Source organism: Leopardus geoffroyi, chromosome A3 (assembly GCF_018350155.1).
Source record: "Leopardus geoffroyi isolate Oge1 chromosome A3, O.geoffroyi_Oge1_pat1.0, whole genome shotgun sequence".
Classification (NCBI taxonomy): domain Eukaryota; kingdom Metazoa; phylum Chordata; class Mammalia; order Carnivora; family Felidae; genus Leopardus; species Leopardus geoffroyi.
The window spans coordinates 61,259,509-61,274,880 of NC_059336.1; the positions used below are offsets into that span (position 1 = coordinate 61,259,509).

At 37.8% G+C, this 15,372-nt stretch overlaps 1 protein-coding gene across 2 annotated transcripts in view; it reads left to right on the top strand.

Annotated features, from left to right (window-relative positions):
- Nucleotides 1-15,372, top strand: part of MGAT4A (alpha-1,3-mannosyl-glycoprotein 4-beta-N-acetylglucosaminyltransferase A) — a 122,181-nt gene that overhangs the window by 39,174 nt on the left and 67,635 nt on the right. The window contains exons 3-4 of one of the 2 annotated variants that reach the window (XM_045445789.1): nucleotides 4,014-4,181; nucleotides 6,557-6,697. In XM_045445789.1, the coding sequence (XP_045301745.1) occupies nucleotides 4,014-4,181; nucleotides 6,557-6,697 (309 nt within the window). The remainder of the gene's footprint in view (nucleotides 1-4,013; nucleotides 4,182-6,556; nucleotides 6,698-15,372) is intronic. The other variant, XM_045445790.1, reaches the window with a different exon arrangement.

A 15,372-nucleotide genomic window follows, 5' to 3' on the forward strand; every position in this document is an offset into this window, starting at 1 on the left:
CATCTGGTCCCTCCTGCTTACTTTTTAAAAACTTACATTTTTAAGTTTATTTATTTAATTATTTTGAGAGAGGGAGAGGGGAGGGGCAGAGAGAGAGGGGTACAGAGGATCTGAAGCAGGCTCCATGCCAATAGCAGAGAGCCCGATGCGGGTCTCCAACTCATGAACTGTGAGATGATGACCTGAGCCGAAGTCAGACACTTAACCGACTTTAAGGAGCCCCTTGAAAACTTATTTTTAAAAAAGTTTCAACTGAAGAAGAGTTACAAGGGTAGTACAAAATGACTTTTCTATACATATCATCTGTTATGAACATAACCTTTCTATCAATTTGTTGATAGTTTCTTTTCAGAACCATTTGGGAGTGAATTACAGAAATCATGCCTTTTTACCCCTAAATAATTTAATGTTTATTTCCTAGGAACAAGGAATTCTGTTTAACTACTACAGTATAAGGATCATACTTAGGGAATTTAACATTGGCACAGTATCTACTGTATATTCTGTTATTTTTTCCGGTAATGTTCTTTGTAGCATTTAGTTTGTCCGGTCTAGGATTCAGTCCATGGCTGTGCTTTGCATTTTGTTGTCATGACTCCTTTAGTCTCTTCATCTGTGATAGTTCCTAGTAAGCCTTTGTCTTTGATGACCTTGACATTTTTTATAATACAAGCTTTTTGTTTTGTACATTATCTCTCATCTCAGTTTGGATGTGTGTGATGTTTCCTTGAGATTAGATTCAGATCATGCATTTTTTGGCAGGAATGCCACATAAATGAGGTGTGTCCTCTGTGCATCATATCAGAGGCACGTTGTATCTGTTTTCTGGGTGCTGACATGAACTTTGATCACATAAGTTAGATATCTGGCAGGTTTCTTCATAGTAAAGTTAGCATATTTTTCCTTTTGTAAATTAATAAGTACTTTGTAGGGAGATACCCTGAGGTGACATACATACCCCATTTGTTCCTCAGAAAACTTTGATCTGCTGGTTTTAGCATCCATTTTTGATTCTTGCCTGAATCAGTTATTGCTATGATAGTTGTAAAATGGTAATTTTCCAACATCCATCATTCCTTCTACATTTATTAGCTTGCATTCTACTAAAAGAAACACATCTCCCTCACCTGTTAATTTTTGTTTATTATTTTATTAATGTTTATTTTGAGCGAGAGAGCAGGGGACGGGCAGAGGGAAAGGGAGAGAGAGACCCAAAGCAGGGGTTGAGAGCTGAGAGCACAGGGCCAGACGCAGGGTTTGATCCAATAAACCATGAGATCATGACCTGAGCCTAAATCAGGAATTGGATTCTTAACTGACTGAGCCATCCAGGTGCCCCTCATTTATTATTTATATGAGGTCATGGATTCTTATTTTATTCAATAGGTTATAAGCTATTACTGTCAATATTTGTTTTGGTACTTAAGTTGTCTCTAATTTGGCCAATAGGGGCCCATTAAGTACCATGCTGTGCCCTTTTGACAAGTCCTGTCTTTTTGTAAATAACATTTTCTTAGTTTACACCAAATTGTTTCAGGTTCATCTAAAAGTTACTTCTCCAGAGAGTTCTAATTCTCTTTTGGGCAGATGATGTCAAGAAACCACTATCTCAGCACTGTGTAAGTGTTAAGAAGAGGATTTTAAATTGCTCATGTAAAGAGGGAAGAACTGAGAGGAAGTTTACTCATGCTAATTTTGGACACAGCCTGCTTGGTGTAATTGGCCCTTATCCACACTGTCCGGACCTGGCAGTCTACACTGTTTTAATTCCTGTAGCCTTCTAGTGTGTTCTGATCTCAGAACATATTCCCCTTTATTATTTATTGTTTGTTTGTTTGTTTGTTTTGACTCTTCAGAAACATCTCTCCTGTAGATAAATTTTAGAGTCACGTGTCAAAAGTCATATACCAAAAAAGTTTCAGTGTTCTTTTGAAAGATATTGAATTGAATTTATAATTAAACTTAGGGTAGAATTTATCTTTTTTTTTTTTTTTTTTTTTTTTTTTTTTTTTTTTTTACAAGATTGAATCTTCTCGCTTAGGATTGAGAGATGACTTCATTAACTCTTCCATTAGAGGTTTCAGTAAAGGGTTTGTAGTTTTCATCATATGAATCTTATAAAAATTTTTTTAATGCTTGTTTATTTTTAAAAGACAGAGAGTGTGAGCAGGTTAGGGACAGAGAGGGAGACACAGAATCTGAAGCAGACTCCAGGCTCTGAGCTGTCAGCACAGAGCCCGATGCAGGGCTCAAACTCACAAACTGTAAGATCATGAACTGAGCTGAAGTCGGACGCTTCACCGACGGAGCCACCCAGGTGCCCCCATCATATGAATCTTGCATATCTCTTGTTACAATTCTTTTAATTTTTGTTAGAGTATAATTGTTTATAGTTTTGTGTTTGTGAATAGTATCTTTTTAACATTTCTTTTATTATGAATATATGCATACGGACATGCGCCTAAACTATGAATGTATAGTGATGAATTTTTTTGAACCACTACCCAGAGCAGTCAATAGGACCTAGCTGGCACTCTGAAGCTCCTTATATGCCCCTCCTAACCACAGCCTTCTTTTTCCTTTCTTCCCTCCTAAAGCCAGCAAGTTAAGGAGAATATAGCTGCTTATATGGTGATTGTTCAATGTATGGAAGAATGACAATTGAGCAGGGCAGACTTTTTTTCCCTGCCACAGAATTCTGAAGAGATGTTTATTGTGTGAGCTTTTGTGTAAGGGACAAGGAACAAGATAATTGCCTGTTGTTAAGAATATCTTTATAACCATGCAGATTTATTTTTTTTTTAGGTCTGTTTCTTATTGAGTCTGTCCTTGAAGAAGGCAGAGATAATAATATTAAATAAAAAGTAGTCTTTCTAAGGTGTGTTTTGTTTAGATATCAAAATAGTAGCCTTGGATTATCCAGCTTGATACAGAAGTTGAAAACCATTGTTCTGGTTTCTCTTAGTTTAATGAGCTTGTAGAAATTGCTCATACTACTCCTATATCCCTCAACTACCTTTCAGCATTGCTGATCAAAATTAATGAATGGTTTGTCCTCCACCATCTCTTAGATTTTGATGTCAGATTCTGTCCTTAGGCATCGTCTCACTGTGCACTTTGTCTCTGAGCTGTCTGATACTGTTGTTTCAATGCCTGCATTTATCCTCATGAAATCCACTTTTATTTCCCAAACCAGGTTTTCCTGACCTGTGATTCTCTCAAATTAAAATGGTTGACTGTTAACTGGAGTCATTTTACACCTGCCTAATAAGAAGTTTTAGAAATAAGGAATTAAAAAAAAATTTTTTTTGTAATGTTTGTTTATTTTTGAGAGAGAGAGACAGAGCATGAGTGGGGGAGGGGCAGAGAGAAAGGGAGACACAGAATCCAAAGCAGGCACCAGGCTGTGAGCTGTCAGCAAAGCTGAACACAGAACTCGAACCCACTGACCAGGAGATCATGACCTGTGCCAAAGTTGGACATTTAACCGACTGAGCCACCCAGGCGCCCCTAGGAATCAGGAATTTGACCAAAGTCTGGCCTAGGGAAATCTTTGCAGAATTGGAAGTACAGAGGAAAAAGCCTATAGAAATTAATGATAATGCTATAAAAGAGGTAATATTCATTTTATTAATTATATTATCATCAGTTTCAATACTTCATCTATCTTAATACAAATAAGGTCTTTATATTTGTTTGAACCTTTTGAGAAATGATGTTAGTAGTATGCCTGAAATGTTAATTCTAAAAACTTTGTCCTTTTTCTCCCTGTCTTTACATTTCTGAAAGACTAAGTAGGAAGTGTTTGCATTCTTACAGATATTAAGAGCATTAGGGTTAGTTGTAGCTTTGCTATGTATAAGTGGTTGGGGCTCTTTTTTCAGTTCTGTCTCAATACATAAATGAACATCTTTCTGAAAAATGTGACTTTAAAATTTCTAATCTTACAGTTAGGTTTTATGTTTTTTCTTTTTTTAAAGAAATATATTAAAAACCTTTGGTTTTGCTTCTAGAAAAACTGATTGCTTATCAACGAGAGTTTCTTGCCTTGAAAGAACGTCTTCGTATAGCTGAACATAGAATCTCGCAGCGCTCTTCTGAATTAAATGCCATTGTACAGCAGTTCAAGCGTGTAGGAGCAGAAACAAATGGAAGTAAGGATGCATTAAATAAGTTTTCAGGTACAAATGATATTTTTAGTTTCATAAAAGTTATGTTTTCAAAGGGTTATGTGAAATAATTTATTTGAAAGTTGTATAAAGTAGCTTATCAACCAGCATATATTACTCTTTTCAGAGAGAAACATCGCACAAAACTTTGTATAATGGTAAATTATAAAACAATTTTTATTAATTGCTAAGTTTGATTTTAAGAGAGTAATTGATTTAGATTTCAGTTGTGTAAATTTCACCAACTAGAGCAAAAACCCAGATCTCTTCAAAAATATATTCCAAATGAAATTAAAATTTAACTTTGTGTTTTTACACACATAAATGTATTTTTACACATAAATCTTTCAAGATTAATATACCTTTTCATTTAGCATCGTCTTTTACCATTTATTCTTCTTGTCTTTAGATTCACTACCTAACCTTATTTAAAAAAAAAACTTTTTTTCATGTTTATTTTTGAGAGAAAGAGAGACAGAGTGTGATCAGGGGAGGGGCAGAGAGAGAGGGAGACACAGAATCCAAAGCAGGCTCCTGGCTCTGAGCTGTCAGCACAGAGCTCACGCAGGGCTTGAACCCTTGAACCGTGAGATCATGACCTGAGCCAAAGTTGGATGCTTAACCAACCCAGGCACTTCACTACATTACCTTACTTTTGAATTTTCATGCTCTGTCTTCCCCTCCTGATTGTGAAATTTGTGTTGTGGCACAATAACATTTAAAAGTATGGAATGGAATAGATAATAAAAAATCACCCATAAGCCTGCTGTCGAATGATTTCTCTTAACATTTTTTCATTTCCTTCTAGTCTTTTTTCCATGAAAGTTTATCTTCAAAATTGAAATTGTTATAGCCTGATTTTTACTTTTGAAATTATGCTATTAGCATTTATTGTGTCATTTAATATTTTTCAAAAATACCATTTTTAATGGCCTTTTGTCAGTTAACCATATACCATAATATATTAAACAATTTTACTATTAGGCAAATAAGATTTTTCTGTGTTATTTTCTCTCCCTAGTTTATAACTCTGTGATGGATGTCTTTATGTATAACTTGGTCACATTTCTGGTAGCCCTTAGGTTACTTTTATTAGATTATGACTTCCTTAAAAACAAGGATCTATGTTTTAATGTCTGTTGATTTCCAAACACATAACACAGTGGCTGGGACAAAGTAGATGATCACTAAATATTTATTGAGAGCATGAAAGTAAAATTCCTAAAAGGGAAATGATTGAGTGAGTAATAAGACAGAAATGTTTTAGGGTTTTTGATGCTGTCTTGAATAGCTGTAACATATATCAGATTATCACCAAAATTTAATAGCATTATTTGATCTGCCAACTTGATAGATTGAAATTGGTGCCTTGTAATTTATAATTGTTTCTTTACTTACAAGATTAAACATTAATTTCATTAAACATATCACAGTCATTTGCAGTTTTTGGTGAATTTTTGTTCTTATATTTTTAATGGAGTCTTCATATTGTTTCACATGAAATCTTTTTTGAAGCTTTAAGTCCTTATTGCTGACTTCCATATTTAAAATGTTAAATTACTGTTGGGATTTTAAAATATTGCCTACCAGATCAGAATTTTTATTTCATGTTATATTAAAAGATTCATTAATTCCTCCAAGAAAAACTGGAAAATGATTTGAAAGTTAGGATCTGTCTTAAATTGTGCTGTTTAAATTATTGTGCTTGAATTTCTTTGAAAAAAAAATCTTCCATTTGAAAATTTGGTAAAATAGAATAGCATAAGGAAAGAGAAAATTATGGGTGGTGAATGTGCTTACTACGTTTTCATAAACGGGTAGCATGTTTAAAAAATTTTTTTTTAATTTTTTTTTTTTTTTTTTTTTTTTTTTTTGAGACAGAGAGAGACAGAGCATGAGCAGGGGAGGGACAGAGAGAGGGGGAGACACAGAATCTGAAGCGGGCTCCAGGCTCTGTGCTGTCAGCACAGAGTCCGACATGGGGCTCGAACTCACGGAGTGTGAGATCATGACCTGAGCTGAAATTGGACACTCAACCGACTGAGCCACCCAGGCACCCCAACGGGTAGCATGTTTATTAGTGTGTGTTCTGCAGGGCCTAAATTCTGAACCATTACAATAGCAAGTGATGAAAGCCTTCTACCTTCTCCTGGTACTTTGGCTGACCTTTTTAGCTTCCTTCAAGTGCTGTCAGCATCAGACTCTGAGACTCTGGCTGAAGAAGTGTCTTTTTCATTTTAAAGGGAGATCTTGTTTACCAAAGTATGAAATCAGGAAAGAAAATTCTTTAGTTCTAGTTCTCATAAATTTTTACTGCTGTATTTGCGAAATCAGCAATTTCTGTAAGTAAGGTGACCCTGTGCATTAATTTTGCTTTTTTGTTTTAGATAATACCCTAAAGCTATTAAAGGAGTTAACAAGCAAAAAATCTCTTCAAGTGCCAAGCATTTATTATCATTTGCCTCATTTATTGCAAAATGAAAGAAGCCTTCAGCCTGCTCTGCAGATTGGTAATGGAAGAACAGGAGGTATGTTTATTTTGTTCCTTACTGTGGTTGTACTGCTGGTTTTAATTGGATCTTGGGATATAACATTGACCATTAGAAACCTGGCAGGTCAAAAAAGAAAAATTCCTTCTCTATGCGTAGTAACTTAGGACTCTTTTACGTTGAAAGGAGTTGGACATTTTTCTCCATAGATCAGACTGTAGAACTGAAAAGGGTCACGAGAAATCTGGTTTAAGCCCCATCTCCAGGCAGAAAAATGTTTAACCTTGTTAATTTTTCAGTTTTAAAAATTTTAGATGTAGAGAGATGACTTTGTTTCTTTTATCGTCTTTCAACATTAATAGCTCTTCAGTCTTTTCAAGAGAGGTTTTCTTATGTTTGCCCCTGCTTTTTCTTAGCTAGAAGGCATATATAAACTTTTGTTTAACCTTTCATACAATGATAGAAATACTTTGGTTTGCCTTTTTTTTTTTTTTTTTTTTTTTGAGAGAGATTGAGGGTACCAGTGAGCGAGGGGCAGAGAGAGAGGGAGAATACCATGAGGGGCAGAAGACAGAGAGGGAGGGAGGGAGGGAGAGAGAGAGAAGCAGAGCTCACCTGAAGCAGGGCTCAAGTTTACCTGATGCAGAGCTGGAACTCACCAACCATGATGTCGTGATCTACGCCAAAGTCAAATGCTTAACCAACTGAGGCACCCAGGCGCCCCTGCTTTTTTTCTAATATATGAAAAGGTAGTTACTGCATATTTTATTCCTTTTGTTAGAACCACCAGAGCTTCTTGAATTTTCCTTGTGGGCCCTCTTTACCATTTTTTTATGATTTTTATTCTTTTATTTTGATCTTGTTTATCTTTTCTTTGGAGATTTTAAAATGTAAAGACCAAAATATCATTTTGCTCCTCTAATAAAGTCGTTGACAAATGACAAAACCATTACCTAATAGATACACAAAGATATCTTTGTGATAATGTTTTTGAAAAGTTGATTTAATCTGCTTTTGATTCAATAGGATTCTTAGGTATTTTACTTTTGTGTGTTGCATTTACCATATTATTAGCATAAGCTTTTATATTTGTCTTTTTTTAGTTCTGCTATCTTTCTACTTTATGAATCATTTAAAATCTTCCTAAGGAAGTGATAATTCTTAAAATATTAGGTTAAAACTAAATCATTTTTCCATTTCTTTATTGATTCACTAAATATTTATCCAGCAGGTACTGGATGTGCAAAGACTAACAAGATGTGTAGTGTACTCTAAATTATTTTCCTTAGAACATTGATCATTAATTATTTCTGAAGTTGATATTTTGTCTCTCCCTTGAACAATCACTATTTGGGTCAGATGTCTCAGCCATTCAGTACATTTGTTGGTTTAGAGGATACCTTCATTAATAAGAATATCAAATGAAAAGAAAGTGTGAGTATTTTTAAAGTCATTTAAGACTTTAGAACCTCTAATAGGTTCAAGGAGGGGCTCCTGGGTGGCTCAGTTGGTTAAACGCCTGACTTCGGCTCAGGTCATGATCTTGAGACTACTTGTGAGTTCAAGCCCCTCATTGGGCTCTGTGCTGACAGCTCACAGCCTGGAGCCGGCTTCACATTCTGTGTCTCCCTTTCTCCCTGCTCCTCCCCTGCCCTCCCCTCTCTCTCTCTCTCTCTCTCTCTCTCTCTCTCTCTCTGTCTCTCAAAAATAAATAAACAGGGTGGAGGGGCAGCCTGCCCAGCAAGGCAGAGCCCCTGAGTTTGGCTTACAAAATCGGAGGGGCCAGACTGTGTGAGTTCTGACAGCCAGTGGGACTTAACATTTGGAATATTAAAAGTCAGCAGCTCTGCTTGGAGAGCAGGAGGGCGGGAGGACACCGGGAGGGAAAGGTATTGAGCCCTGGAAGACAGAGCTCAGCTCGGTGGGGAACAAAGGTGCTGGCCAGTGCCATCTCCCTCTCCCATCCCCCAGCCAAAATCCCAAAGGGAACAAGTTCCCATCACCAAACTTGCTTGCACCGCACAAACACCCAACGCTGTGCTTCTGTGGATCCATCCCTCTGACAGTTCTGCCTCCCTCCTGGTGCTGCAGGGCCCCTCCCACAGGGGACCACCGATGGCAAAGCGAGCTAAGCCTGCCCCTCCTGCCCCTGTGCACCTGCAGATCCACCCTGGCTAATAGGCCAGATCCCATCAAAGCAGCACCACAAGCCTGGCAGTGTGCAGGTAGCCCAGACAGGGGCCACACCACATCAGAGTGAGTCCTGCCTCTAGGAGAGGGGAAGATAAGGTACACACCAGTCTGACTATGGCCCCAGTGGTGGGCTGGGGGCAGATATTAGGTCTGACTGCAGCCCCGCCCACCAACACAAGTTACTCCAGACAGCACAGGGGAAGTGTCCTGCAGTTCCACGCACTCCAGGGACTATCCAAAATGACAAAACAGAAGAATTCTCCTCAAAAGAAACTCCAGGAAGTAGCGACAGCTAACGAATTGATCAAAAACGATTTAAGCAATATAACGGACCATGAATTTAGAATAATAGTCATAAAATTAATCGCTGGGCTTAAAAAACGTATAGAGGACAGCAGAGAATCTATTACTACAGAGATCAAGGGACTAAGAAACAGTCATGAGGAGCTAAAAAATGCTCTAAATGAGGTGCAAAATACAATGGAGGCGACCGCAGCTCGGATTGAAGAGGCAGAGGAGAGAATTGGTGAATTAGAAGATAAAATTATGGAAAAAGAGGAAGCTGAGAAAAAGAGAGATAAAAAATCCAGGAGTATGAGGGGAGAATTAGAGAACTAAGTGATGCAATCAAGTACAACAATATCCATATAATAGGGATTCGAGAAGAGGAAGAGAGAGAGAAAGGGGCTGAAGGTGTACTTGAACAAATCATAGTTGAGAACTTCCCTGATCTGGGGAAGGAAACAGGCAATGAAATCCAGGAGGCACAGGGAACTCCCTTCAGACGTAACTTGAATTGATCTTCCGCGTGACATATCATAGTGAAACTGGCGAAATACAAGGATAAAGAGAAAATTCTGAAAGCAGCTAGGGATAAACACGCTCTAACATATAAAGGGAGACTGATAAGACTAGTGATGATCTATCATCTGAAACTTGGCAGGCCAGAAAGGAATGGCAGGAAATCTTCAATGTGATGAACAGAAAAAATATGCAGCCAAGAATCCTTTATCCAGCAAGTCTGTCATTCAGAATAGAAGGAGAGAGGAAGGTCTTCCCAAACAAACAAAAGCTGAAGGAATTCATCACCACTAAACCAGCCCTACAAGAGATCCTAAGGGGGATTCTGTGAGTGAAATGTTCCAAGGACCACAAAGTACCAGAGACATCACTGCAAGCATGAAACCTACAGACATCACAATGACTCTAAACCCATATCTTTCAATAATAACACTGAATGTAAATGGACTAAATGTTCCAACCAAAAGACATAGGGTATTAGAATGGAAAAAAAAACAAGACCCATCTATTTGCTGTCTACAAGAGTCTCATTTTAGACCTGAGGACACCTTCAGATTGAAAGTCAGGGGAGGGAGAACTATCTATCATGCTATTGGAAGTCAAAAGAAAGCTGGAGTAGCCATACTTGTATCAGACAAACTAGACTTTAAATTAAAGGCTGTAACAAGAGATGAAGAAGGGCATTATATAATAATGACAGGGTCTATCCATCAGGAAGAGCTAACAATTGTAAATGTCTATGCGCCAAATACAGGAGCCCCCAAATATATAAAACAATCACAAACATAAGCAACCTTATTGATAAGAATGTGGTGATTGCAGGGGACTTTAATACTCCACTTAAACAATAGATAGATCATCTAGACACAGGATCAATAAAGAAACAAGGGCCCTGAATGATACATTGGACCAGATGGACTTGACAGATATATTTAGAACTCTGCATACCAAAGCAACAGAATATACTTTCTTCTCGAGTGCACATGGAACATTCTCCAAGATAGATCACATACTGGGTCACAAAAATAAATAAAGATTAAAAAAAAAGAACCTCTGTGGGGCGCCTGGGTGGCTCGGTCGGTTAACCGTCCGACTTCGGATCAGGTTACGATCTCACGGTCCGTGAGTTCGAGCCCCGCGTCGGGCTCTGTGCTGACAGCTCAGAGCCTGGGGCCTGTTTCAGATCCTGTGTCTCCCTCTCTCTCTGCTCCTCCCCTGTTCATGCTCTGTCTCTCTCTGTCTCAAAAATAAATAAACTTTAAAAAAAAAAAAAAAAAGAACCTCTGATAAGTTCTCCTGCAGTAGCTCGTTGTTATTTTGTGAATATAACATTCTCTCTTATCCTTTTTGAAGATGGTTCCATCCCATTTGTTTATGACTTTATCATAACATATAAATATAATGAAATCTTGGTCAAGCAGCTCCACTAGTTAACATTCTTACTAACCTAGCACTATTTTTGAGAGGAAGAAAACACAGAAAACTTGAAAATAAAAGCAAGAAAACCCTCAGATTTACGTTAAAAATCTTCCTAAATCCTTAAGCATTGGTTCTTAACATTTTTAGAGTCACAGAAGCCTTTGGATATTGTAGGAAAGCTATAAACCTTCTACTTAGAAAAATGCACATAAGAAAAGTAATTTTGTATGTACTTTCTGGGATTTTGTAGAACTCCCAAAACTTTTTTAGGGACTTTATATTAAGAACTTCTGTTTTTTTAGATCAAAGAAAAACTGCTTCTTGCTACAAATTCTGTTCTTCAGTGGTCAGGCTGATTAATGAACAGCACTCAGACCAGCCAAGTCTTCCTAAGTGCTCCAGGGAGAAGAGTGCTCCAGGAAAGCTACTGACTGTCTAAAGAGGGGCTGGAATTCCTAGTGAAGAACAAAAAAACTGCCAGCCCACCCTACCCAAACCACATCTAGATCCTCCCACAAAATTTGTAGAGGAGGCTGCAATAAGTAGATACAGTGTGTGCAGATAGGTAAAAGGGCATATTGTACAACTAGCATTACAAAATATTTAAGGAAACCCACATCATGAATGACTTAACACTCAAAGGAAATTGAATTTGCAGAACAAACACAATATAATTTAGAAATTAAACATAATATATTTTAGAAGGATGAGATGCTAGTTCATAACTGACTGTTGTAAAAGTATCAATTGGAAATCTCTGTGTTCTGATTTCATTGATTATATGTAAAATTTACATATAAATGGACTGATAAGCAGAGTAGATACAGCTGAAGATCAGATTAGCAGTCTGAAAGTTGAATAATTGTGTTCTGGAATGCTGCATAAAGGGCACAAAGAATTGGGGTATACAAAAGTTCTAATAATCCATCTAATAGAAATTTCAGAAGTAGAGAACAAAGGGACTGAAGAGAGGAAATAAGCAAATATGTAATAGAAGAAAATTTCTTTGAGTTGAAGAAACTCCCTGCTCTTTAGATTTAGGGCCCATTTAGTGCCAAGCAAGATGGCTGAGAAAAGACCCTCCATAGGTTACCTACCAAAATGGCATTACTGATGGGTAGAGGACAGCAGGTTAAAAAATCCATGAGTACTTGCTATGTGCCAGGTACTTTGCCAGGTACTTAGGTACACAAAATTAGATGGAGTTCCTAGTGTTGTGGAGCTTCAATCTAAATAAGGGAGAATGCATGAGTCAAATAATCAATTATGTAAATAATTCTACAGTTACAACTTTAACTGGTGATATAAAAGATACCTTGATAATGTATAAAAGGGGGATTTGCCTCAATGAAGGATTTCAGGGGAGTCTTAAAAATGCATTTGACCTGAAATCAGTGAAATATGTCGTTCAGTGGTGAAGGTGGGTTCTTAGTTGCTTAATTCTGCTGTAAAAATTTCCACAAACCCAGTGACTTAAAACAACGTAAGTTTATTATCTTACAGTTTTGGTGGCCAGAAGTCCTAAAATCGGTGTGTTGACTAGGGTGTGTTCCTTCTGTTGCTTTAAGGGACAGTCCACCTCCTTTCCTTTTCCAGCTTTTAGAGGCTGACTGCCTACCTTCATTAGTGCCCCTTGCTTTATCTGCAGATCTGTCTGTGACCCTGACCTTTTACTTACATTGTCACATCTCCTTCTCTCACAGACTCTCCTACCTTCCTCTCTCTCATAAGGACTCTTGTGAATCCATTAGTTCACCTGGACTCTTGTGAATTCATTAGGATAATCTTCCAATCTCAAAATCCTTAATCACATCCACAAAGTCCCTTTTGGCATGTTAGGTAATATATTCACAAATTCTAGGAATTAGGACATGGACATGGTGGGGGGCATTATTATGGCTGCCACATGGGAGAATAAAGTATTCCGGAAAAGGAGAAGAGCATCACAAAAGCCCTGTGATGGAAAGGAGCATGTGTGGAATGTTCTAGAAAATGAAAGGAGGTCGCTATAAATGAAGTGTAGAGTGAGGGGGAAACATGGAATAAGATGAGACTAGAGATGCATTGGAGCCAGACAGTGCAGGAACCTGCAGACCTTTTATTGGATTTGGACTTTTATCCTACCCAAGAGCAGAAAGAACCCTCCTGCGCCTCAGTGGCTCAGTTGGTTAAGCATCCAACTCTTGATTTTGGTTCAGGTCATGATCTTACCATTAGTGAATTTGAGTCCCACAGCGGGCTCTTTGCTGACAGTGTGGATGGAGCCTGCTTGGGATTCTCTTTCCTTCTTTCTCTGTTCCTTTCCTGTTTGTGTTCTCATTCTCTCTCTCAAAATAAATAAACTTAAAAAAGTTAAGAAGCCCCTGAAGGGTCTTAAGCAAGACTTACTTAGGATAACTTTATAAGATTTAAATTTTGCAGGAGCACCTAGTTGGCCAGTCATTTGAGTGTCGGTCTCTTAATTTTGGCTCAGGTCATGATCCCGGGGTCGTGGGATTGAGCCCCTTGCCAGGCTTCACACTGAGTGTGGAGCCTGCTTGGGATCTCCACCCCCCCCAAACTTCTCTCTCCCTCCCCCCTCCCCCACTCACACGTATGTGTGTGTGCACACATGTCTCTCTCAAATTAAAAAAAAAAAAAAGATTTAAACTTTTAAGAGACCACATTTGCTGCAGTGGGAAGAGTGACTGAATTTGTGGGAAGGAGAGTAGATTTGAAAGACCCCAATAAGAGGCTACTGTACTGATCCCCTTGAAAAAGGATAGGTGTGGACTAGATAATAGTGATAATAGTGGAGATGGAAACAAGAAGATGGATGTAGGAGTTGTTTGAAATGTATGGGGACATATAATGGGAGCACATAATGATGGACAGAGGTAAAGGATGTGGTGAAGGATGAAGTCTTAGGTTTCTAGATCATGTAACTGGGTGGATGGTGGCCACTCTTCAATGAGATAGGGGACAATAGAAAATATTTTGCAGCATTGGTTTTTGAGATCATAACTTGAATCTGGATATGTTAAGGCAGGAGGTGATTGTGGAGGGTAGTCAGTTGGTTATTTAGATCAGGGACTCGAGATCTGAGTTAGATTTAATTTTATGGCTCATCATTTGCGAATAACTGATTGAAGATACAGGGATGGATAGGGCCTAAGACTGAGCCTTGAAGGTTTTTCAGAGTTAATTTTCAGGAAAGAGGAAGATAAGGCCAAGGAAGATGAAGAAGGTACAACTAGGCAGTAGAGATAAAGTATATTGTCACGGAATATAGGGAAAGGAATGAGAAATAAATGACTAAGATGAAAACCTAAGGACACATGATAGGCTAAAAATACTTGACTAACAACCAATATTTTAAAAAGAGAATAATTTAGTTATAATAGAAGGTAGAGTAGTGATTGAAGATGGAGGATCCAAAATTAAGATTGTTCCTAAATTTTTCTTGATTTTAAAGATTTTTTTTAAGTGTATTTATTTATTTTGGGGGTGGGACAGGAGCAGGGAGAGAGGGTGAGAGAGAATCCCAAGCAGGCTCCACACTGTCAGTTCATGGCTCAATGTGGGGCTCGATCTCATGAACGTGAGATCATGACCCGAGCTGAAATCGGATTCTTAACCAACTGAGCCACCCAGGCACCCCAGAATTTTTCTTAATTTTAAAGGAAGTACTAGAACTTGAAAACTTATCAGGAAGGTTGAAGAAAACCAAAATAACAACAGTTGATAGCTCTGTCCTATTTTACAACTGTATTTTAGATTGTCTAGTGCATAATAGATGTATCACAGATGCTGCACAATTTAATAGGAAATATTGGACAGTTAATAAGTGGAACAAAGCACTGAGTTCAACCTTTTGGCTCTATTTCTGTTGGGTTCCTTGGTCCACCTTGCTTCTCCCTAAAAGGATGATATAGCCATTTTGTTCAGATTGCTGATATATTTATTCTGAACTCTTCTGCCTTAGAATACATACATTTTCTAGATTATAAACCATAAAAGTATGTTGTGGACTAGAAGAACAAGTGGACCAGAAAGGGCAATCTTACTTTGGTCCAGAAGGCATGAAAAAAATTTTTTGTGGTAATTTTGTGAATTACCACAAACCTGAATACCTTTAATTCTGTAGGTTTAGCTGGAATTAGTATTTTAATTTTTTTTTAACTAAAAATTTTTCAAGTTTACTTATTTTAAGAGAGAGAGGGAGAGAATCCTAAGAAGGCTCCATGCTGTCAGCGTGGAGACCAATACGGGGCTCGAACTCACTAACTGTAAGATCATGACCCGAGCCAAAATCAAGAGTC